The 25286-nt window shown below is 43.3% G+C and overlaps 1 protein-coding gene across 1 annotated transcript; it reads right to left on the bottom strand.

The window, feature by feature from the left end:
* Positions 1-692: 692 nt before the first annotated feature.
* Positions 693-2870, bottom strand: LOC129716315 (cadherin-related family member 2-like). The gene is made up of 2 exons (XM_055666184.1): positions 2630-2870; positions 693-2167 (listed from the first exon to the last, which is right to left on the bottom strand). Exons 1-2 carry the CDS (start codon positions 2741-2743, stop codon positions 1916-1918), a joined length of 366 nt encoding a protein of 121 aa, XP_055522159.1. The 5' UTR covers positions 2744-2870; the 3' UTR covers positions 693-1915.
* Positions 2871-25286: the final 22416 nt, after the last annotated feature.

Genomic DNA, 25286 nt, shown 5'->3' with positions numbered 1-25286 from the left:
AACAATGGTTCTGAACTTAAAGAAAGGTAACTTTGAGGGTATGAGACGTGAATTGGCCAAGATTGACTGGCAATTAATTCTAAAAGGGTTGACGGTGGATATGCAATGGAAGACATTTAAAGACTGCATGGATGAACTACAAAAATTGTTCATCCCAGTTTGGCAAAAGAATAAATCAGGGAAGGTAGTACATCCCTAGATAACAAGGGAAATCAGGGATAGTATCAAAGCGAAGGATGATGCATACAAATTAGCCAGAAAAAGCAGCATACCGGAGGACTGGGAGAAATTCAAAGACCAACAGAGGAGGACAAAGGGCTTAATTAGGAAAGGAAAAATAGATTATGAAAGAAAACTGGCAGGGAACATAAAAACTGACTGCAAAAGTTTTTATAGATATGTGAAAAGAAAAATATTAGTTAAAACAAATGTAGGTCCCTTGCAGTCAGAAACAGGTGAATTGATCATAGAAACATAGAAACATAGAAATTAGGTGCAGGAGTAGGCCATTCGGCCCTTCGAGCCTGCACCGCCATTCAATATGATCATGGCTGATCATCCAACTCAGTATCCCGTACCTGCCTTCTCTCCATACCCCCTGATCCCCTTAGCCACAAGGGCCACATCTAACTCCCTCTTAAATATAGCCAATGAACTGGCGTCAACTACCCTCTGTGGGGAGGGGAGGGGAACAAGGACATGGCAGACCAATTGAATAACTACTTTGGTTCTGTCTTCACAAAGGAAGACTTAAATAATCTGCCGGAAATAGCAGGTCAAATTTTAAGACAGAGATTGGCAGATTCTTGATTAGTACGGATATCAGACGTTATGGGGCGATGGCAGGAGAATGGAGTTGAGAGGGAGAGATAGATCAATCATGATAGAATGACGTAGTCTTGATCGTCCAAATGGCCTAATTCTGCTCTTAGAACTTATGAACTTAAGAACTTATTATAGAACCTGTGTGAAGTTGGTAAACTAGATCTAGCAATGATCACCTAGGTCCCACAGTCCTCTCTTTAGTTGTTAAACCCTTAAAATTATGCTCAGTTTTGAGGTTTTATAATAATTAAACAGCCAAAATGCCTTCCGCAGAAGGGTAGGATGCATGCCCCAAACCCACCCCAATTAAAACAAAAAGAGCCATCATCAGTTATTTAATGTTAATAATTCAATATTTAATATCATTTAATTATTGAACGACTAAATCCAATTTAAAATTAAAATTAACGTAACATTCTCTCTCATACCTACATTTGAATTTGTGCTCATATTCACTTTTAATAATGGCACCAATTTACCGTTGAACAAATATAATCAATCACAGTCCACTTAGTGTCAACTATCATCCCTTCTTCATTTTGTTCACATTGAATTAAATGTTTCTGCAAGCCAAGTACTTCTTTAAAACTGGGAGTGCAAGAGAGTGGAAAAATGTTAAAACGAATAAAGAAAAACCTATGTTTTAAGAATGACCTTTCACATCTCAGGATGACTTAAGATACTCTGGAGATGGAAAAATGCTTTTCAAATGTAGTTACCAAATCACAGAAAGATTGAGACCAAGCTTCCATAATCTACAGTCTGATGATAACTGTATACTTTCATGGTTAATATTGATTAAGGGGTAAATTTTGGCCACACATCTTCTAAACAATCCTTTGCTGTCAAAAACATTCCCAAAAGCTTTATATCAATATAAATACTTGATATCAACATGAATATGATATGATCATTAACTAAATAAAATCTTTTTCAAGAGCCCACTGGACATTTTTAAGGTTCCAATAAAAAACATTGAAGGAATGAGTATTATATAAAATTGGAACAGAAGAGTAATATTGAATAACTCGGATATTGAATTACTTCTGGTCTTATTTCTAACATTACTATGTTGTGTAAAGACCCAAGTTCAAAACCTTACCTCTATATTGATAACAACGCTAACATTTGTTGAAAGAGATGGAACACCTAAATCACGAGCTTCCACAATTAGAGTGATTTTTCCATTACATGAAGGGTTTATGTCTTCTCGATCAATAACTCCAATCGAATTAAGAATGCCAGTGTAAGAATCAATAGTGACATTTTGTTGGTAGTCACCACCAATTATTGCATAACGCACTTTGCTGTTATTGGTACCTTCCTCATCATTGTCAAAAGCCTAAAAGAAAATCAAAAATAAATCAGGCGTTATAATTACTAATCTCACTGCCATCATTTTAATTATTCATTTTTTAACCATAGTGTATGGCAATCTCATTCAACAATGTTTTTGTTAATGTTCCATCTCTCCCTCTCACCGGACCGTTATAAAACAGAATTAATGAAACACATGCTCCAAAGCCTAACCAGCACGCAAGCATTGCAATGTGAAGGTTAATGACATTTTTTTACATTTACTGGAACAAAGTCACAACTGTGATTATACTCAAACAAGATAAATGTAATAGTGTTTATTTCAAAAGGACCCTAAGAAAAATGAACATAAATTCTCAGCAGTATTGGTTAATAATCTCTCCAGCGACCAGTACAGTGTGGGACGCAACTTGTTAAGCATTCCTAGCAGTCCCTTTTTTTAATTTACAGAATCGGCAGCGTAAAACAAGATGGGATTATGACCTACCTCAATTTTAATGTTTAATTTGTTTATTTTGTCTTCTGTGATGAATGCACTGTAGGAATCTCTTGCTATTTCCGGAGAGAAATCATTTATATCTTCCAGAACAATTTCAATCATAGTAGTATCTGTACGATTCTCACCATCGGTTGCTTGAAGGGTCACATAATAAATGGGACGTCTCTCTCTATCAATCGCTGTGTTGTTCCCAACTGTGATCACACCTGTACTACTGTTGACTTTAAATTCATATCTTCCATTTTACAAAAAAAAAAAAAAAAATTATGCTTCAGCAGTCAATAATCTTTTTGGAAAAGTTTCACAAAGAATGCATCAGTAATATTTCCAATTCTTCAGCTTTGACTTTTCTAAATTCCACAGCCATAACGTTCCAGGGGCAAACTGTTCCAGGCCTATTGTTCTATATAAATCTATGTAAGTTGGACAGATGATATACAGAAAAATCATTGTTGGTGCCTGCACCCATTATGGAATGACCTTCAGCACCGTTGTTAATGAGTCTGGCTGCAAATGTTGCTGCTTAAATGTCACCACATACCTAAATTGGATTGATTACTGTTTTAATAGTGCAAAGTGGTCCTCAAGGGCACATTTCTACAGCCAAAGACTTATCGCACATGGAATTGATCATCAGATAAACTGAGGTCAAATATTTCATTGGAAACAGAAGGGAGAGCAATGATATTCTTTGTTTTTCTTTAACAGTAGTTGTGATTTATTTTAATCTGAGGTAGTAAACTTTTAACATTTTGCCCAATATCTATTACTTAGTGTAAACCACTGTTTATATAGCAAGCCAACAAAAATGTGAAATACAACCCCAGTGATTCTCTGTCCAACTCTGCAGAAATCCCCAAAGTTTGACATCTGGCTCCAGAGATGTTCACCAGGCTCACAGGGCCCTGATTCCCATTTTCACTTTCAAAGCACCTGTGTCCCATTTCAACCCTTCTTTTAAACTCATCAGGCCCCGATTCCCAAGCTCTCTTCAAACTATACTCCATTTCAACTCACTAGCTTCACTTGAAATGCTATTATTTAAGTTTGTAATATCTAAGAGTTGTGAACTTAAATTGCATTAATGTATTAACTATAAGCAGTCAATAATACAAAACATATACCAGTCTGTCACACTAAATTCCCAAGTGTGGCAATTTATCTGTATACTATGCTATATATCCAGCCTGAAGAAGAGTCCCAATCCGAAACGTCACCCATTCTTTCTATCCAGACATGCTGCCTGTCCCACTGAGTTACTCCCGGCATTTTGTGTCTATCTTCAGTTTAAACCAGCATCTGCAGCTCCTTCCTACACTTGCCACATTATGTTGTGAATATCTGGGAGTTTGTAGGCAGCAAAGGTGCCCAGAGCAAACACTTCTGTGGTAGAGATCCTAACACTTGACCCTTTACCATCTGGAGCATAAATAAGAGACACTCCGATATAGAAGAAAGAGCAAGAGGAAAAGGATTGCTTGAACCACATGCTCAAGACCACTGTTTATATATTCAGTGGATTCAGAACAGGGTTAGCATTGCCAGTAATGTACTGGACACAAAATGAAATGGACAATAAGAAACTTATCTCATTCAACAGGTACAGTCTAAATGCTACTCGGAGACATAAGATAATTGAAGGAACAATCAGAATCCCGGCCACAGCACTTTGGAGCAGTGGATTTATTTGGGCTGTGGGATGAGGAGGAGTAATAGATGTGAGAAATTCAATAATTAAGAGAGAAAACATTATTTTATATATTAAAAAAAAGATTACTCCAGGGATGCCTCCTGATCTGATGAGTACTTCCAACATTTTCTGTTTTTATTATTATCTTTTGATATTTGGTAAGCATGATCAAGGGTTCTATGTGATATGTTGCCTAGCAGTTGGAAGGATAAGGGACATTTTCATATTGATGATAGTGTGATTGTTTCCATTCATAGTGGTCCATATTCTAACCCACAAAGGAAATAGGGGCAAAAGATTATTTTAGTACAGTAGCCAGAGTTAGTACCTAAATTAAAGAATAGGGTCTCAAAGATAATATTAATTGAAATGTTAGTTGAGACATATAAATCAATGTAGGGATAAACAAATTAGAGAGTTGAACACTTAGTTAGAAGAGTGATGTGCGAAGCAGAAGTTCCAATTGCATGGGATGAATGGAATGGATATAGTTGGGATCACGGAGACATGGCTCCAGGGTGACCAAGGCTGGGAGCTGAACATCCAGGGATATTCAATATTCAGGAGGGATAGACAGAAAGGGAAAGGAGATGGGGTACCGTTGCTGGTTAGAGAGCAGATTAACGCAATAGAAATGAAGAACATTAGCTTGGAGGATGTGGAATCAATATGGGTAGAGCTGCAAAACACTAAGGGGCAGAAAACGCTAGTGGGAGTTATGTACAGGCCACCTAACAGTAGTAGCGGAGTTGGGGATGGCATCAAACAGGAAATTAGAAATGCGTGCAACAAAGGTAAAACAGTTATAATGGGTGACTTCAATCTACATATAGATTGGGTGAATCAAATTGGCAAGGGTGCTGAGGAAAAGGATTTCTTGGAATGTATGCGGGATAGATTTCTAAACCAACATGTAGAGGAACCAACGAGAGAGCAGGCTATTCTAGATTGGGTATTGAGTAATGAGGAAGGTTAGTTAGCAGTCTTGTTGTGCGTGGCCCCTTGGGCAAGAGTGACCATAATATGGTTGAGTTCTTCATTAAGATGGAGAGTGACATTGTTAATTCAGAAACAAAGGTCCTGAACTTAAAGAAAGGTAACTTTGATGGTATGATACGTGAATTGGCCAAGATAGACTGGCAATTGATTCTTAATGGGTTGACGGTGGATATGCAATGGAAGGCATTTAAAGACTGCATGGATGAACTACAACAATTGTTCATCCCAGTTTGGCAAAAAATAAATCAGGGAAGGTAGTGCATCCATGGATAACAAGGGAAATCAGGGATAATATCAAAACAAAAGATGAAGCATACAAAGTAGCCAGAAAAAGCAGCCTACCAGAGGACTGGGATAAATTCAGAGTCCAGGAGAGGAGGACAAAGAGCTTAATTAGGAAAGGGAAAATAGATTATGAAAAAAAACTGGCAGGGAACATAAAAACTGACTGCAAAAGCTTTTATAGATATGTGAAGAGAAAAAGATTAGTTAAAACAAATGTAGGTCCCTTGCAGTCGGAAACTGGTGAATTGATCATGGGGAACAAGGACATGGCAGACCAATTGAATAATTACTTTGGTTCTGTCTTCACTAAGGAAGACATAAATAATCTGCCGGAAATAGCAGGGGACCGAGGGTCAAATGAGATAGAGGAACTGAGTGAAATCCAGGTTAGCCGGGAAGTGGTGTTAGATAAATTTAATGGATTAAAGGCCGATAAATCCCCAGGGCCAGATAGGCTGCATCCCAGAGTACTTAAGGAAGTAGCCCCAGAAATAGTTGATGCATTAGTGATAATTTTCAAAATTCTTTAGATTCTGAAGTAGTTCCTGAGGATTGGAGGGTAGTTAATGTAACCCCACTTTTTAAGAAGGGAGGAGGAGAGAAAACGGGCAATCACAGACCAGTTAGTCTAACATCGGTAGTGGGGAAACTGCTAGAATCAGTTATTAAAGATGGGATAGCAGCACATTTGGAAAGTGGTGAAATCATTGGACAAAGTCAGCATGGATTTATGAAAGGTAAATCATGTTTGACGAATCTTATAGAATTTTTTGAGGATGTAACGAGTAGAGTGGATAAGGGAGAACCTGTGGATGTTTTATATCTGGACTTTCAGAAGGCTTTCGACAAGGTCCCACATAAGAGATTAGTATACAAACTTAAAGCACACGGTATTGGGGGTTCAGTATTGATGTGGATAGAGAACTGGCTGGCAAACAGGAAGAAAAGAGTAGGAGTCAACCGGTTCTTTTTCAGAATGGCAGGCAGTGACTTGTGGGGTACCGCAAGGCTCAGTGCTGGGACCCCAGCTATTTACAATATACATTAATGATTTGGATGAGGGAATTGAATGCAACATCTCCAAGTTTGCGGATGACACTAAGCTGGGGGTCAGTGTTAGCTGTGAGGAGGATGCTAGGAGACTGCAAGGTGACTTGGATAGGCTCTGTGAGGGGCTAATGCATGGCAGATGCAGTATAATGTGGGTAAATGTGAGGTTATCCACTTTGGTGGCAAAAACAGGAAAGTAGACTATTATCTGAATGGTGGCCGATTAGGAGAAGGGGAGATGCAACAAGACCTGGGTGTCATGGTACACCAGTCATTGAAGGTAGGCATGCAGGTGCAGCAGGCAGTAGAGAAAGCGAAGGGTATGTTAGCATTCATAGCAAAAGGATTTGAGTATAGGAGCAGGGAGGTTCTACTGCAGTTGTACAGGGTCTTGGTGAGACAAACACCTGGAGTATTGCGTACAGTTTTGGTCTCCTAATCTGAGGAAAGACATTCTTGCCATAGAGGGAGTACAGAGAAGGTTCACCAGACTGATTCCTGGGATGTCAGGACTTTCATATGAAGAAAGACTGGATAGACTCGGCTTGTACTCACTAGAATTTAGAAGATTGAGGGGGGATCTTACGGAAACTTACAACATTCTTAAGGGTTTGGACAGGCTGGATGCAGGAAGATTGTTCCCGATGTTGGGGAAGTCTAAACTGTGTTGAGTGTTTGTTATTTATTCTATGTTATGACTGCAGGCTAAACCATTTTGTTGCACTGAAAAGTGCAATGACAATAAATTGAATTAAAAAAATCAAAAGTTCAGAACGAGGGTCACAGTTTAAGGATAAGGGGTAAATCTTTTAGGACCGAGATGAGGAAAACATTTTTCACACAGAGAGTGGTGAATCTGTGGAATTCTCTGTCACAGAAGGTAGTTGAGGCCAGTTCATTGGCTATATTTAAGAGGGAGTTAGATGTGGCTCTTGTGGCTAAAGGGATCAGGGGGTATGGAGAGAAGGCAGGTACAGGAAACTGAGTTGGATGATCAGCCATGATCATATTGAACGGTGGCGCAGGCTCGAAGGGCCGAATGGCCAACCCCTGCACCTATTTTCTATGTTTCTATGTTTCTATGTGAGGAGGATGCTATGAGAATGCAGGGTGACTTGGACAGATAGGAGGAATGGGCAGATGCATGGCAGATGAAGTTTAAAGCGGATAAATGTGAGGTTATCCACTTTGGTAGCAAAAACAGGAAGTCAGATTACTATGTAAATGGCGTCATGTTGGGAAAAGGGGAAGTATAAAGGGATCTGGGGGGTCCTTGTACATCAGTCTATTAAAGTAAGCATGCAGGTACAGCAGGCAATGAAGACTGTGAATGGCATGTTGTCCTTCATAACAAGAAGAATCGAATATAGGAGCAAAGAGGTCCTTTTGCAGTTGTAGAGAGCCCTAGTGAGACCACACCTTGAGTATTGCGTGCAGTTTTGCAACCCTAATTTGAAGAAGGACATTCTTGCTATTGAGGGAGTGCAGCGTAGGTTTACAAAGTTAATTCCCGGGATGGCGGGACTGTCATATGCTGAGAGAATGGAGCAGCTGAGCTTGTGCACTCTGGAGTTTAGAAGGATGAGAGGAGATCTCATTGAAACATATAAGATTGTTAAGAGTTTGGACATGATAGAGAAAGGAAATATTTTCCCGATGTTGGGGGAGTCCAGAACCAGGGGCCACAGCTTAAGAATCAGGAGTAAGCCATTTAGAACGGAGAAGAGGAAACACTTTTTTCCCACAGACAGTGGTGAGGCTGTGGAATTCTCTGCCTCAGAGGGCGGTGGAGGCAGGTTCTCTGCATACTTTAAAGAGAGAGCTAGATAAGGCTCTTAAAAATAGAGGAGTCAGGGAATCTGGGGAGAAGGCAGGAACGGGGTACTGATTGGGGATGATCAGCCATGATCACATTGAATGGCGGTGCTGGCTCGAAGGGCCGAATGGTCTACTACTGTCTGTTGTCTATTGTCTAAACCAAACACTACAGTATCACAGAGTAATGTTGGTGGGGACAATCTTTCCACCTAATTACAATCATACACAGCATAATCCATCCTAGCTAATCACAATAGCATCGAACATCACATGTTTACAAGAATGATAATGTCACAGCAAGAAAAGTGAAACTTAACTCCAATCAGCCCCATATCTTCAAAAACAGAATATTTAACCCTTCGTCCTAGAGTATCCCCAGATCTATATATTCTCATTCCACCCTTTTATCTTTCCATTATAACTCCCCATGTTCCTACTTATTTCTAACTTTCCCAGTCGTTCAAATTCTTCATGTACCCTATGAAGGTACTCAGTCTTTTCTTCATCACATACTTCATCCTGTCCTACCAGTAACTTTCTCGGAGCGTGCTGAGCCCCCTGCTTTACACCATCTACACATATGACTGCACCCCCGCCCACCACAGTAACACCATTGTCAAATTTGCGGATGGCACCATGGTGGTGGGGCTCATCTCGGGGGGATGAGTGCGCATACAGGGATGAGGTGGAGCAGCTGACAGTGTGGTGTGGAGAGAATAACCTGCTCCTCAACACCTCAAAGACAAAGGAGCTCAAAATAGACTACAGGAAGAAGAAATCAGACATTACACCATTAATCATCAGAGGGGACTGTGTGGAGAGGGTGGCGGATTTCCGCTTCCTGGGAATCCACATTGAGGAGGACCTGACATGGAGCGCGAACACCTCTGCGCTGCTGAAAAAGGTCCAGCAGAGACTGCACTTCCTGAGGGTGCTCAGGAAGAACAACATCACCCAGAGACTGCTGCTCTCCTTTTATTGGTGTTCCATAGAGAGCATCCTAACATACTGTGTATGCGTGTGGTACACCAGCTGCACAGCGGCTAAGAGGAAAGCGCTCCAGAGGGCTATTGACAACGCCCAGAAGATTGTCGGCTGCCCTCTCCTCACCTTGGAGGACCTACACAGTTCCCAATGTCTCAAGAAATCCCAGAACATTATAAAGGACATTTCCCACCCCGGACCCTCCCTGTTTGAACTGTTGCTGTCAGGCAGACTTTACAGATCAATGAGGACAAGGACAAACAGACTCAAAAACAGTTTTTAATCCCACAGCAATAACTACATTTAATATAGCCACCAAATGAGCGCAGGTGCGCTACATACCAAAAGGATTGTGCAATCGACAGAAGAATGTATGGTTGTGTGTTTATGCTTGTTTTTTTCATGTTATTTATTTTAGTTGTTTATTTCAGATATTCTCTTTTACGTACCGTTAGCTTTTAGATAATGTGTGAATGAATAGAATACCTTTATTGTCATTCAGACCTTACGGTCTGAACGAAATTTCGTGCCTGCAGTCATACATACAATCATACAATAATAAACAACTATAAACACAAATTAACATCCACCACAGTGCATCCTCCAAGCATTGTGATGGAGGCAAAAATCTTAGGGCTGCAGTCTCTTCCCTCCTCTTCTCCCTCTGCGCTGAGGTGATTCCCCACTGGGCGATGGCACAAACAGTCCCCGCTGCTCACCGAACCCCATAAACGGGCCGGCTCAAACACCGCGTCCTGGGGTGGCCGAATGGTGCACCGACAGGTTGGCATTTTTAATTTTGTTGTACATGTTTACATGTTATAATGACAATAAAGAACCTATACTTTCAGTGTTGTCTGCATTCTCCCAGTACACATTTTAGAATAGCCAAAATTACAAACATACAGACAATTGCAATCCCCGGGTCCATTGCCATATTGATTAGCCAGTCTAACCTAACTGCACACAATACTCCAGGTGTGGTCTCACTAAAGCCCCGTACAACTGCATAAGGACCTCTTTACTCCTAAACTCAATTCATCTCATAATGAAGGCCAACATGCCAATAACTTTCTATACTGCCTGCTGTACCTGCATGCTTACTTTCAGTGGCTGATGTACAAGCATACCCAGGTCACGTTGCACCTCCCCTTTTCCTAAACTGACACTATTCAGCTAATAATCTGCCTTCCTGTTCTTACCACCAAAGTGAATAACCTCACATTAATCCACATTATACTGTATCTGCCATGCATCTGCCCATTCACCCAACCTATCCAAGTCACCCTGCATTCTCATAGCATCCTCCTTACAGTTCACACTGCCAGCCACCTTCGCGTCATCCGCAAACTTGGTAATGTTACTTGTAATCCCTTCATCTAAATAGGCACAGGGACATTTACCCCATCGTTTTGACATGCATAAACAAATATACAAGGAGCATGGTAACATGGCAATAGTCCACAAAATTTGATTCTCCTTCCTTGCTATTCGGCTGGGTGTGGGAGGTGAGCGGTTTGCAGAATCGCGATGGTGGTTGAATATTTGTGCGGTGAATATTTGTTTTCTCTGAAGTGCCGGAACAAATGTTCGGCGTTGGGGTCCTTCACCTGAAAAACCACCTGGTACTTACTTCACAATATTATGCAACGCTCTGTGAATAATAGGTTTGCTCGGGAACTGTGATCAACATGAAACTAATGACACACTACGGTCCCGCAGGGATAATCCCTTTCCTTCAAATAAGGAAACCTTTCCAATGGGCCATTCCACAATCAAATAAGGAATTAACCTAGATGCCATTGGACGATAAACGGTGACAAGGGGATGGACAAAACATGGATTATTGGGTTCATAAATGCGATCCGAAAGATATACTATCATCTCCTGGCTATTCTTGGTGTTCCCGGTAAGTAAAAATAGATGGCGTTTGTGCTGTGAGTATTTGATCATCTGGCTGTATGACTCTCGAAACTATCTATATTCATCTCAAGTTCAGTGTTCTTACTGTGATGCCCACGTTGAATGTTATAGGATGAAACGAAGAGAGATCGGCAACTTCCCGGTGTTTGAACAGGTTGACATCGAGCACGGTCACGTTGTATTGTGTCCATTAAGTCCCAATGTATAGTTCCAGCTGAACTGATGCAACACACAAAGTTACAAGGGTGGAAATGCAAAATGTTGTTGGAACCCAATGAGTAAATGGGGCAGCAGCTGTCCCGGTCAATGTTTCAATCAAGTGCCTTTTCACTGTGTGATGTCCTGGCTTACAATATCACAGCCGGTGCAGGAGAATTGCGGAGCGGGTATAAAACTGCAGACCCAATATGAATGATTAACTATCTCCAACCTAATCATGTTTCTGTCGAAGTTATCCTTATCTCTCCTTTGCATCAACTGGTCTTACCTGGCGTTACCACGGAATTGACATCAGCGTTGTTGTTCTAATCTCATGTTTGGCGTTTAGTTCAATTGACTGATTTCCAAAACTTAATTTGAAGTTTTCCTAGCGCTGTGAAGTGCACCCCACGGTACCACCGCAGTCACCGCACCGAGCCACCGTGGTTTCACGGTGCGTGGACAAAAGACTTTGTCTCTGTGATCTCTGAACAACTTGACAAGTGTGCGATCATTTGATATCATGACTACTCCTTCCTCAATTGCAACTCTGCTCCAAGCTGAAAGATACAAACAATCACACCTTCCCATCAGTTACCAAGTCAAAGAAAGGCATCATTTGGGTGAATTGCAAAATGGAATTTAATCGAGACTCACCAACTGCTGGGGAGGCGGCAATCTGAGTAACGAAAATGTAATTTGGGGTTCCTGTCTGATATTGAACACGTGTCTGAGTCATCTACACGCATTCACACAACCTAAACGGACCGCGTTGTTGCTACGGATGTTTATATTGCACAGTGCATTACCCATATCGTATTATTAATCCTTATTCATTGAGATCCATAACATTGTTCTTTGCTTTCGGAATCACACAGATGCAATTGTGAAATTGCTGATGATTGACAATAGACAATAGACAATAGGTGCAGGAGTAGGCCATTTGGCCCTTCGAGCCAGCACCGCCATTAAATGTGAACACGGGTGATCATCCCCAATCAGTACCCCGCTCCTGCCTTCTCCCCATATCCCCTGACTTCGCTATTTTAAGAGCCCTAACTAGCTCTCTCTTGAAAGCATCCAGAGAACCTGGCTCCACCGCCCTCTGAGGCAGAGAATTCCACAGACTAACCACTCTCTGTGAGAAAAAGTGTCTCCTTGTTTCCGTTCTAAATGGTTTACTCCTTATTCTTAAACTGCGGCCCCTTGTTCTGGACTCTCCCAACATCGGAACATGTTTCCTGCCTCTAGTGTGTCTAAGCCCATAACAATCTTATATGTTTCAATGAGATACCCTCTCATCCTTCTGAACTCCAGAGTGTACTTCGATGATCTTCATCGAAGTAACGTGTGCTTGTTCACGGCGCATACCCCAAGTAACCCACATAACGCGGAGGTTGTGAGCATCTTGCACTTGTAATATGATAATTCTCTTTGCATCATAGTGAACCTGGTGACAATTGTGGTCCTGTCTCGAGGAAAGTGTGGTCTCTCCAGCTGTGTGACCCGCTACCTGGTGGCCATGGCAGCGGCGGATCTACTGGTCATTATCTTTGACCTGATATTGAGACAGATTCCGATTGCTCATTACAGAGTTTTTGTGAAGTACATCCCCCTGTGTAATATCCACGCCGTCCTGCTTTACACAGTGACCGACTGTTCTGTGTGGTTCACCGTCTCCTTCACCTTTGACCGATTTGTTGCCATCTGTAGCCAAAAGCTGAAGCATAGATATTGTACCGAGAAAACAGCGACTGTGGTTCTGGGCACGGTGAGTGCACTGAGCAGTGTAAAGAATGTTTACTGGTATTTTATGTACACATCTTGGTATAGATTGGCCAATTCTCCTTGGTTTTGTTACATGGATACACGTGTTATGATTTCACTAACCTGGACAATGATTGAGTTTCTTCATTATATTCTCACCCCTTGTGTCCCGTTTGTATTGATACTACTACTCAATGCTTTAACAGTCAAACATATTTTGGTGGCCAGCAGAGTCCGCAGGAGACTCCGCGATCAGAAAAGTGCGAAGGGCCCCAGCGATCCCGAAATGGATAATCGAAGGAAATCAGTGATATTGTTGTTATTCGTCTCCGGAAACTTCATTCTGCTATGGGCGATATTTACATTATATTTAATATTGCTACGCATGTGTTATTTGGTATATTGCACTTTTTCCCTCCCTCCGTTTGTATCGGAAATAGGATTCATGCTTCAGCTACTTAGTTGTTGCACAAACACTTGCATCTATGCTGTGACACAAATGAAGTTTAGACAACAGTTGGTGACTGTGTTAACATATCCCTTTGCTCGCCTGATCAGATTAATTAAACAATGAAAAATGATAACAATCCGAAGCATTTAAAGCATCATATCAAATATTAGAATCAGATTTGTTGAGATGCATTACGCAAAACAGGCGCGACACATGTGATGACGCATCAACCATCTACTAACACTAACCTGACATTGATTATATTATCCATGCATGGTATCAGCCCCAGAGCCCTCCCCCGCAATTCCAAATACAGCTGCCCCCCCCCCCCCCCCCCCCCCGCACGGGTGGACAGAGCGTGCGGGAGTCAGACGCGAGCTGTACCCTCAGGCCCACAGCCAGCGCAGAGAAGCAGCGCTAAACCCAGCTCAATTCTGCCTGACCCGCCAGGTTAACATAAGCCCTGCCTGGGCTTGCGGTAAATACGGCCAGCGCGGAGAAGCAGCGCTGGTATCCCGTCAGTCCAGACAGGGCTGTAGTTAACCCGGTGAGACAGGCAGAGTTGAGCTGCATTTAGCGCTGGATTGAGCCTCGCGCATGTTTGTGTGATTGCCGCCAAAAAAAATTGTGTCCCCCCTGTCCCCTCCATGTTTTGATAGCGCGTTCCGTGTCTGCTCGTGACAGCTCTCTAGTTGTTGGTAGGATGGTTCAGTTGCCTGAAAACAGCTGTGAAGAAACTGTCCTGGATGTAAATGTAGATGGATTGGTTATTAAGTTTGCAGATGACACCAAAATTGGTGGAGATGCAGACATGAGGGCTGTCAGAAATATCATGATGTACAGATCAGTCACACGTAGTTTAGTAAAGTTTAGTTTAGCTTAGTTTATTGTCATGTTTACCAAGGTATGGCAAAAGGCTTTTTGTTGCCGGCTAACCAGTCAGCAGAAAGATTACACATGGTTACAATGTAGAAATACAGGGTAAAAATAATAATGTTTAGTGCCCAAGATAGAGCCCAGATAAGATAGAGCCCAGTAAAGTCCGATTAAAGATAGTCTGAGGGTCCCCAATGAGGTAGATGGTAAGTCAGGACTGCATCCTTAGTGATAGGATGGTTCAGTTGCCTGATAACAGTTGGAATGAAACTGCCCCTGAATCTGGAGGTGTGCTTGTTCATTCTAGTACCTCTTGCCTGATGGGCGAGGGGTGAAGAGGGAGTGTCCATCGTGAGACTGGTCCTTGATTATGCCGGTGGCCTTGGCAAGGCAGTAAAGAGAGTGAGATTGTAGATGGTTTCATCCAAGCAAGTGTGAGGTGTTGCACTTAGGCAGAATGTAAGGGGACAGTATATAGTTAATGACTAGATTGTTAACGGCAAGAATAGATAGAGGCATTTTGGTCCCAGATCCATCGCTCCTTGAACGTGGCACAGAATAGACAGAGTGGTAAAGAAGGTGTATGGCGTGCTTCCCTTCATCGGTCAAGGCATTGAGCAGAAAAGTCAGGACGTCATCTTGCAGTTTTATAAAAAATTGATGTGGCCGCATTTGGAGCATTGTGCACCCTTCTGCTCAGCCCATCACACAAAGGATGTGGAGGCTTTTAAGAGGGTGCAGAAGAGCTTTACAATTCTCCCTGGATTACAGGATATTAGCTGTCAGAAGTTGGATAAACTTGGATTGTTTTCTCTGCAGCATCAGAAGTTGAGAGGAGACCTGATAGAAGTATAATACACTTTATTTATGGGCGCCTTTCAAGAGTCTCAAGGACAAAAGTATACATAATAATAGTATACATAATAATGAGAGGCTTAGAAAGGGTAGATAGATGTAACCTTTTATCAGGGGGGACATGTCAAAGATTGAAGGGCATAGCTTTAAGGTCAGAGGGGTAAAGTATATAGATGTGGGAGTGGAGGCACATTATTTACATTATGTTGGTGGGCAGATATGATAGAGGCATTTAAAAGGCTTTTAGATAGCCAGACATGGATGTGTGAAGAGTGGTGAGGTATGAATCAATTGCAGACTGAGGAGATTAGTTTAATTTGGCATTATTGTTTGGCATATACATTGGGAGATGAAGCTTCTATGTTGTTCTTTTCTAATTGTATGTGGGAAGAGTGCAGAGATGATTTATAAGGACGTTGCCAAGACTCAAGGGCTCCAGCGAGCAGAGAACAATGTTACCAAATCTCTCTTCAGAACACAAACTCCTCATGCCAGCAATGGTTGGGTTAACATATGATGAGCATTTGACATCACTGGGCCTGCACTCACTGGCATTTAGAAGGAAGAGGGGGGGCCTCATTGAAAATTACCGAATAGTGAAAGGCCTGGCTAGGGTCAATGTGGAGAGGATGTTTCCACTAGTGGGACAATCTAGGACCAAAGACCATAGCCTCAGTACATACCTTTAGAAAGAAGATGAGGAAGAATGTCTTTAGTCAGAGGGTGGTGAACCTGTGGAAAACAGCTGTGGAGGCTGTCTTTATGTATTTTAAAGGCATAGATTGGCATATTATTGCCACAGTGGGTCACAGTTTAAGGTTAAGGGGAAAATCTTTTAGGACCGAGATGAGAAAATAATTTTTTACACAGAGAGTGGTGAATCTGTGGAATTCTCTGCCACAGAAGGTAGTTGAGGCCAGTTTATTGGCTATATTTAAGAGGGAGTTACATGTGGCCCTTGTGGCTAAAGGGTCAGGGGTATGGAGAGAAGGCAGGTACAGGATACTGAGTTGGATGATCAGCCATGATCATATTGAATGGTGGTGCAGGCTCGAAGGGCCGAATGGTCTACTGCTGCACGTAGTTTCTATATGTTTCTATTATTGATTAGTATGGGTGCCAGGGGTTATTGGAAGAAGGCCGGAGAATGGAGTTAGGAGGGAGAGATAGATCAGCATGATTGTATGGTGGAGTAGACTTGTTGGGTTAAATGGCCTAATTCTGCACCTATCACTTATGAACCTATGAACTATGCCAGCAATGATCCAGTGAAACTAATCTACATTGCTGGCAAGACCAGTGTCTGTTGAGTCTAGAGAATAAACCTACACTCATATTTCAGTATCTCCACTAATTTATATAATTCTTACCTATTGGCAGCACTAATGTTTTGCTTTCAGTCATCGTATTTGTGGTGTGGTCTCACCAAGCTGTGCACAGATGCAGCAAGACTTCCTGATGCACTTTCACCAATCATCAGTGAAGGGCAACATGTCGTGCGTCTTCCCAACTGTGTGTTGAGCCAAGGAGTCACTGTAGGACTGGAGATGTGATCAGTGACCAGTTCTGTTTCTGAGTAAGAATCGACCAGGTTGTGATGCATCACCCTCTTTATTTCACAGTGAGAATACATTCCCAGCAGTTTGGAAAACAAAGCACACACAAAGAATCTAAAGACAAGGGTTATTAATGCTGCAAAAACACCTGAGAAAAGGCTGGTGTTAACAGGAGCAATGGCCCACTATTAGCTCCTCCAGTCAATGAATTGCTTTTCCTACAGCACCCAGGGATTACACTCCCCACATTGCAGAGGGCAGGACACTGTTGCCCAGAGGAGGCCCCCACCCGTGTACAACTGGGCAGTGTGGAGACTTGGAGCAGATATATCCAAGGATAAGAGGGAAGTCTTTTAGGACCGAGATGAGAAAATCATTTTTTACAGAGAGAGTGGTGAATCTGAGAAATTCTCTGCCACAGAAGGTAGTTGAGGCCAGTTAATTGGCTATATTTAAGAGGGCGTTAGATGTGGCCCTTGTGGCTAAAGGGATCAGGGGGTATGGAGAGAAGGCAGGGATGGATGATCAGCCATGATCATATTGAATGGCGGTGCAGGCTTGAAGGGCCAAATGGCCTACTCCTGCACCTATTTTCTTTGTTTCTATCTCTGCCTTGATGGCTCTTTCCCCAAACACCCAGATGTCCAACCAGAGAAATCCTCACATTGGAGTGAATGTAGCTGGTTCATTGTGACTGAAGTGTGAGCCCCCTTCACTGCGGCCCTGTGGGTGGGAGGTGGGAACTGGCAACTGCATTAGAGGGCAGTATTTATACACATGGTACAGGGGATGGTTCAAAGCTCCTACAGTGGCAAACGTACAGGGTTCATCCAATGTGTGTAACATAGAAACTTAGAAAATATGTGCAGGAGTAAACCATTCAGCTCTTTGAGCCAGCATGCAATATGTTCATGGCTGATCATCCAAAATCAGTAACCCGTTCCTGCTTTTACCCAATATCTCTAGATTATGTAGAGTTTAGCACATTTTTTGAAAAGATTATTTCCACAAGTCCCCGTGTGTTGTACCATGCGATATAGACATAATGGCTGCGAAAGGAACGGTGGTCTTTCTCCAAGTCCTTTTTAAATTCATTGGCGAGTCTCTCGTAATCTTCAGTTTTCTGCTCAAATGTCCTGTCAACAATTAAGAACAATTGCTCCATTAAATGAACAAAAGACCACTTTCCGCATCGCTGAGGTTGAAAGGGAGCTGGTATCATCGCTCCGTCTGGGCTGGGAACACAGTCGGCCCCAGACACTGAGAAGCAGAGTCTGCTCCCCACTGGGAGACTCGGAATTCAGTCCTGATGCAGGGTTTAGACCAGAACACCAACAAATCATTTCCCTCCTCAGATACATTTCAACCCGCTGAGTTCCTCTGGCACAACTTTTGACGGTCTGAATTATTTTTCCCCTCCCTCACTGCTTTCCTTCCTCCACCCTCATCACTCACCACTCAGATTATTGACCACCATGGTTGCAACACACGTCTTTCCTCCTGTGTGTGACTGCTGACCTCTGTTGGCAGTTACTTGGTGCAGGACTCAATTCAAGAATCCTTTGTACAAGTCATGGAATATCGAGCATGGAAACCGGCCCCTTGTCCCAACTTGTCCATGTCGACCTAAAGGCCCCATCGAAGCAAACCTTTCAAACAACTGAATGCGAGGGGGAGGGGGCCATGTGTCTGGGGATAGAATCTTGTGAAGCTGATGGTAATTCAGTAGAGACTAGAGGTGGGGAAGGAATGAAGTCAAGGCAGCAAGATGGTCTTTTGGTGGGGAAGGGCAAATGGAAATTCCGAGGATGTGGCGGCATCTTTACTGTGGAAAAGGTGTGATGATGCTGCAGAAGGAGCAGAGATGACTCACCAGGATGTTATCTGGGATGGAGTGATTCAGGTATGTTACCAGATCCCAGATTAGTTTATTGTCAATACAGGACTGTGTTACAGTGGAAGAGTATTTAGGGAACAGTAATCACAACTCCATAAGAAGAAACAAGGAACTGCAGATGCTGGCTTACAACTAAAGGCATAAAATGCTGGAGCAACACAGGGGGTCAGGCAGCACCGCAGGAGAGCATGGACAGGTGACGTTTCAAGTAGGAACCCTTCTTCAGACTCCAGACATGCTACCTGACCCGCTGAGTTACCCCATCACATTGCGTCCATACGTTTCAAGATGTGTAGGAAGAAATTGCAAATGCTAGTTTACACTGAAGATTGACACAAACTGCGGCAGTAACTCAGTGGGACAGGCAGCATCACTGAAAAGAAGGAATGGGTGATGTTTTGATCGAGAAGGGTCTGAGGAAGGGTCTTGACCTGAAAAATCACCCATTCCTTCTGTCCAGAGATGCTGCTGTCCCACCATGCATACTCTTCCATTGAAGAATATAAAGCGCTCAGGAAAGTACACAAATAGGCAATTAGAAAGGCTTAAGATAGAAACATAGAAGCATAGAAATTAGGTGCAGGCTCGAAGGGCCATTCGGCCCTTCGAGCCTGCACCACCATTCAATATGATCATGGCTGATCATCCAACTCAGTATCCCGTACCTGCCTTCTCTCCATACCCCCTGATCTCTTTAGCCACAAGGGCCACATCTAACTCACTCTTAAATAGGGCCAATGAACTGGACTCAACTACATTCTGTGGCAGAGAATTCCAGAGATTCACCACTCTCTGTGTAAAAATTGTTTTTCTCATCTCAGTCCTAAAAGATGTCCCCTTTATCCTTAAACTGTGACCCCTTGTTCTGGACTTCCCCAACATCGGGAACAATCTTCCTGCATCTAGCCTGTCCAACCCCTTAAGAATTCTGTAAGTTTCTATAAGATCCCCCTTCAATCTTCTAAATTCTAGAGAGTACAAGCTGAGTCTATCCAATCTTTCTTCATATGAAAGTCCTGACATCCCAGGAATCAGTCCGGTGAACCTTCTCTGTACTCCCTCTATGGCAAGAATGTCCTTCCTCAGATTTGGAGAACAAAACTGTACTCAATACTCCAGGTGTGGTCTCACCAAGACCCTGTACAACTGCAGTAGAACCTCCCTTCTCCTATACTCAAATCCTTTCACTATGAATGCTAACATACCATTCGCTTTCTTCACTGCCTGCTGCACCTGCATGCCTACTTTCAATGACTGGTGTACCATGTCACCCAGGTCTCGTTGCATCTCCCCTTTTCCTAATCGACCACCATTCAGATAATAGTCTACTTTCCTGTTTTTTTGCCACCAAGGTGGATAATCTCACATTTATCCACATTATACTGCATCTGCCATGCATTTGCCCCCTCACCCAGCCTATCCAAGTCACCTTGCAGCCTCCAAGCATCCTCCTCACAGCTAACACTGCCCCCCAGCTTCGTGTCATCCGCAAACTTGGAGATGTTGCATTCAATTCCCTCGTCCAAACATTAATATATATTGTAAATAGCTGGGGTCCCAGCACTGAGCCTTGCGGTACCCCACTAGTCACTGCCTGCCATTGTGAAAAGGACCCGTTTACTCCTACTCTTTGCTTCCTGTCTGCCAGCCAGTTCTCAATCCACATCAATACTGAACCCCCAATACCGTGTGCTTTAAGTTTGTATAATAATCTCTTATGTGGGACCTTGTCAAAAGCCTTCTGAAAGTCCAGATATAACACATCCACTGGTTCTCCCTTATCCACTCTACTAGTTACATCCTCGAAAAATTCTATAAGATTCGTCAGACATGATTTACCTTTCGTAAATCCATGCTGACTTTGGCCAATGAATTCACCACTTTCCAAATGTGCTGCTATCCCATCTTTAATAACTGACTCTAGCAGTTTCCCCACTACCGGAATTGCGGAAGTGGCGGCACTGTGAAACGGCTGCAGCTCGCCTGCAGTCTGTCTGTTTTTACTTTTTTGTGTTGTTTTTTTTGTCTTGTTCAGTTAAACTTTTGGTTATTAGGTTGTGTTATGTGTGGGTGGGGGGGGGGGGGGGGGAACAGGGCTTTCTCTCTCTTCCTTCGGGGGAATGCGACTTTTTTGTCATATCCCCCTTCTCTTCCCTCGTCTGAGCTGAGGCCTAATGGCGGAGCTGGCGGCCTCCAACCTGCGACCGACCTCGAGGCTCCGGAGGTAGAGCCAGCCAGGACTTACCAACACGAGGCTGGCTGTCTTCGAGCTGCGGCGGCGTTCGGGCAGCGGCACGACTCGGCGCTCCGTTGAGGGCAGACGGCGCGGGGCTGAGACACTCCTGTGAGGGCGGCCCGGCTCCCGGCTGGAAGGTGCTCCCATGTGGGCGGCCTGGCTCCCGGCTGGAAGGCGCTCCCGTGGGGGCGGCCCAGTGCGGGGCTGGAATGGCGCTCCCGTGGGGGCGGCCCAGTGCGGGGCGGAGACGGTGCTCCGGTGGCTGAGGCGGCGTCCTGGTGGCGGCGACCTGAATCCGGGGCTCGGCCGCGGGCCAGTGGATGACATCGTCGGGAGCTCGCGGGTCACAGGCTGATGCCTGTTTTCCGGAGCTCCCGTGGCAACAGCTGCGTCTGCTGGACTGGAGGGCGGCAGCTTCGACCACCCCCGGGCCGCGGAGCTTGAACCGCGGGACTGACTTACCATCGCCCGGTGGGGTATCGCCTCAGCGCAGAGGGAGAAGAGGAGGGAAGAGACAGCAACCCTAAGACTTTTGCCTCCATCACAGTGAGGAGGTGCTTGGTGAACTCACTGTGGTGGATGTTAATTTGTGTTTATTGTATGTTGTTTATTATTACATGTATGGCTGCAGGCAACGACATTTCGTTCAGACCGAAAGGTCTGAATGACAAATAAAGAATTCAATTCAATTCAATTCAAAACCGATGTTAGACTAACTGGTCTGTAATTCCCCGTTTTCTCTCTCCCTCCCTTTTTAAAAAGTGGGGTTACATTAGCTATCCTCCAGTCCTCGGGAACTACTCCAGAATCTAAAGAATTTTGAAAAATTACCACTAATGCATCCACTATTTCTGGGGCTACTTCCTTAAGTACTCTGGGATGCAGCCTATCTGGCCCTGGGGATTTATAGGCATTTAATTCATTCAATTTATCTAACACCACTTCCCGGCTAACCTGGATTTCACTCAGTTCCTCCATCTCATTTGACCCCTGGTCCCCTGCTATTTTCGGCAGATTATTTAAAGTCTTCCTTAGTGAAGACAGAACCAAAGTAGTTATTCAATTGGTCTGCCATGTCCTTGTTCTCCATGATCAATTCACCTGTTTCTGACTGCAAAGGACCTACATTTGTTTTAACTAATCTTTTTCTCTTCACATATCTATACATGTTCCCTGCCAGTATTCTTTCATAATCTATTTCCCTTTCCTAATTAATCCCTTTGTCATCCCCTGTTGGACTCTGCATTTCTCCCAGTCCTCTGGTAGTCTGCTTTTTCTGGCTAATTTGTATGCTTCATCTTTTCTTTTGATACTATCCTTGATTTTCCTTGTTATCCACGGATGCACTACCGTCCCTGATTTATTCTTTTGCCAAACTGGGATGAACAATTGTTGTAGTTCATCCATGCAGTCTTTAAAGGCCTTTCATTGTATATCCACCGTCAACCCTTTAAGAATCAATTGCCAGTCTATCTTCTTATATCCTTAAAGTTACCTTTCTTTAAGTTCAGAACCCTTGTTTCAGAAGTAACAATGTCACTCTCCATCCTAATGAACAACTCAACCATATTATGGTCAATCTTGCCCAAGGGGCCACGCACAACAAGACTGCTAACTAACCCTTACTCATTACTCAATACCCAGTCTAGAATAGCATGTTCTCTCGTTGGTTCCGCTACATGTTGGTTTAGAAAATTATCCCGCGTACCTTCCAAGAAATCCTCTTCCTCAGCACCTCTGCCAATTTGATTCACCTATATGTAGATTGAAGTCACCTATTATGACTGTCGTTTAACGGGCCATGAAATGTAATTGGCAAGTTGAATTAAAGAAAATCCCAAGGTTTCGTGTTTGTACATAAAAAGAAGAGGGTAAAAAAGCGGATTGTGGTTTTGCTCAAGAATAAAGGAGGGAATATTTGCTTGGAGTCAGAGGATGTAGATGGGGTAGTAAAGGATAACTGCGTCAATATTCACTCAGGAAAGGAGCATGGAAAACAATGACATATGTACGGGGAATACTAATAAAATGCAATGAATTACAGATATTGGTTTACAAAATGCTGGAGTAACTCAATGGGTCAGGCAGCATCCCTGAAGAGCTATGGAGAAGTAATGTACTAACAGTGGTGATTGTGCTTATGTATGGGAATAGTCTTGCTGAGCTGCATACAGAAACATGTATTTCACTGTACCTGGTACACGTGACAATAAAGAAACCATTGAACCACTGAGAACATGGATCGCAACACTTCAAGTCAGGACTCTTCTTGAGAAATGGGAGTGCAGTTTGAAACCAAGAAGGAAGAGGTGTTGGGGCTCTTGAAGAACATTAAGGTGGATAAATCTCCATGGCCTGTTAGGAGCCAGGTTATTGAGAGAGGCCAGAGAAGAAATAGCAGGAGCCCCGATTAAGATCTTTGTATTCTCTCTAGCCACAGGTAAAGTCCGGGACGACTGGAGAGTAACCAATGTTATTCCTTTGTTTAGGAAGGGAAGTAGAGATAATCTAGGACATCATAGGTTGTTTAGCCTCTCATCATTGGCCGGGAAGCTATTGGAGAGGATTCTTCGGGATAGGACTTACTCTAATTTGGATGGGCTTATTCGGGTCAGTCAGTATGACGTTGTCCATGGCAGATAATGTCTTATGAACATAGATTGAGAAGGTGATCAATGAGAGTAGAACAGTGGATGTTGCCAACATGGATTTTGCAGGCAACACCAGAACAGATGGAGTTGAAGACAGTGAGAAATATTGTCAAAGTAGACAGTGGGATATGGATCAGTTCCAGAAATGGACACGAGAAATGGCAGATTGAATTTAATCAATTGAACTCAATTGGGCGGCACAGTGGCACAGCGGTAGAGTTGCTGCCTTACACCGCTTACAGCGCCAGAGACCCAGGTTCGATCCCGACTATGGGTGCTGTCTGTACAGAGTTTGTACGTTCACCCTGTGACCACGTGGATCTTTTTTCTGAGACCTTCAGTTTCCTCCAACACTCTAAAGATATACAGGTTTGTAGGTTGATTGACAATTTAAAAAAATATAAATTGTCCCTGGTGTGTCAGATAGTGTTGGTGTGCGAGGATCGCTGGTCGGTACGGACTCGGGGGCAGAAGGGCCTGATTCTGCGCTGTACATCTAAACTAAACTAAACTTTCACCAATCTCCTTGGTCACTTTTCAATAAACGCAATCAAATTTGTAAGACCTCCTTCCTCATGCACAAAGCCATGCTGACTATCCTTAATCAGTCCTTGCCTTTGCAAATACTGCGAGACCCTGTCTCTCAGACTGCCCTGCAGTAAAACTTTCTCAGCAGTGATGTCAGGCTCACCAGCGGGAAGTTCCCTGCTTGTCCTCACCTCACTTGTGAAACAAAGGCACAGCAATGGCCACCTTCCATTCTTCTGCTTCCTCACCCGTGGCTAACAAGGATTCAAAATGATTCCGAAGAAGGGTCTCGAAACGTCACCTATTCTTTTTCTCCAGTGGTGCTGACTGAACCACTGAGTTGCTCCAGCATTTTGTGTCGATCTTCAGTATAAACCAGCATCTGCAGTTCCACCCTACACAAATGACTCAAACCTTAAATGTTAACTGTTTATCTTTCCACAGATGCTGCCTGACATGCTGAGTTTTTCCAGCTTTTCTGTTTATTCCAGATTTCCGCCATTTGTAGCTTTTATTAATTTTCATTGAAAACTTGCTTTATTTGGATGTGACGCAGATTCAGGAAAGCACAAACCAAACATCATGCACTATAATAAAGGGATATGGGGAGAAGGCAGGAACAAGGTACAGATTGTGGATGATCAGTCATGATCACATTAAATGGTGGTGCTGGCTCAAAGGGCCGAATGGCCTACTCTTGCACCTATTTACTATGTAATTCCTGAACAACACGAGTCAGTGTTTGCATCAGGAAGGGTTCTAATACTAAACGGCAAGTTTGGCAAAGGGACTGTTAACAATGTTAGTTTGCAGGTACCAAACCCTCACCAGAGATCGGGTCAGGTGGAAACGAGTCACGAGTCACATCCAGTCGCCAGCTG

The sequence above is a fragment of the Leucoraja erinacea genome, unplaced genomic scaffold, assembly GCF_028641065.1.
Source record: "Leucoraja erinacea ecotype New England unplaced genomic scaffold, Leri_hhj_1 Leri_207S, whole genome shotgun sequence".
NCBI classification, from domain to species: domain Eukaryota; kingdom Metazoa; phylum Chordata; class Chondrichthyes; order Rajiformes; family Rajidae; genus Leucoraja; species Leucoraja erinaceus.
The sequence above is the reverse complement of the archived record's forward strand: the minus strand, read 5'-3'. Positions and strand labels throughout refer to the sequence as shown.

Excerpts from the sequence above, each read along its gene's own strand:
- LOC129716315 (XM_055666184.1), bottom strand. The coding sequence starts at position 2,743 with ATGATTGAAATTGTTCTGGAAGATATAAATGATTTCTCTCCGGAAATA. Across the intron at positions 2,168-2,629 it reads AATTAAACATTAAAATTGAG|GCTTTTGACAATGATGAGGA; the intron begins GTAGGTCATAAT and ends ATTTTCTTTTAG.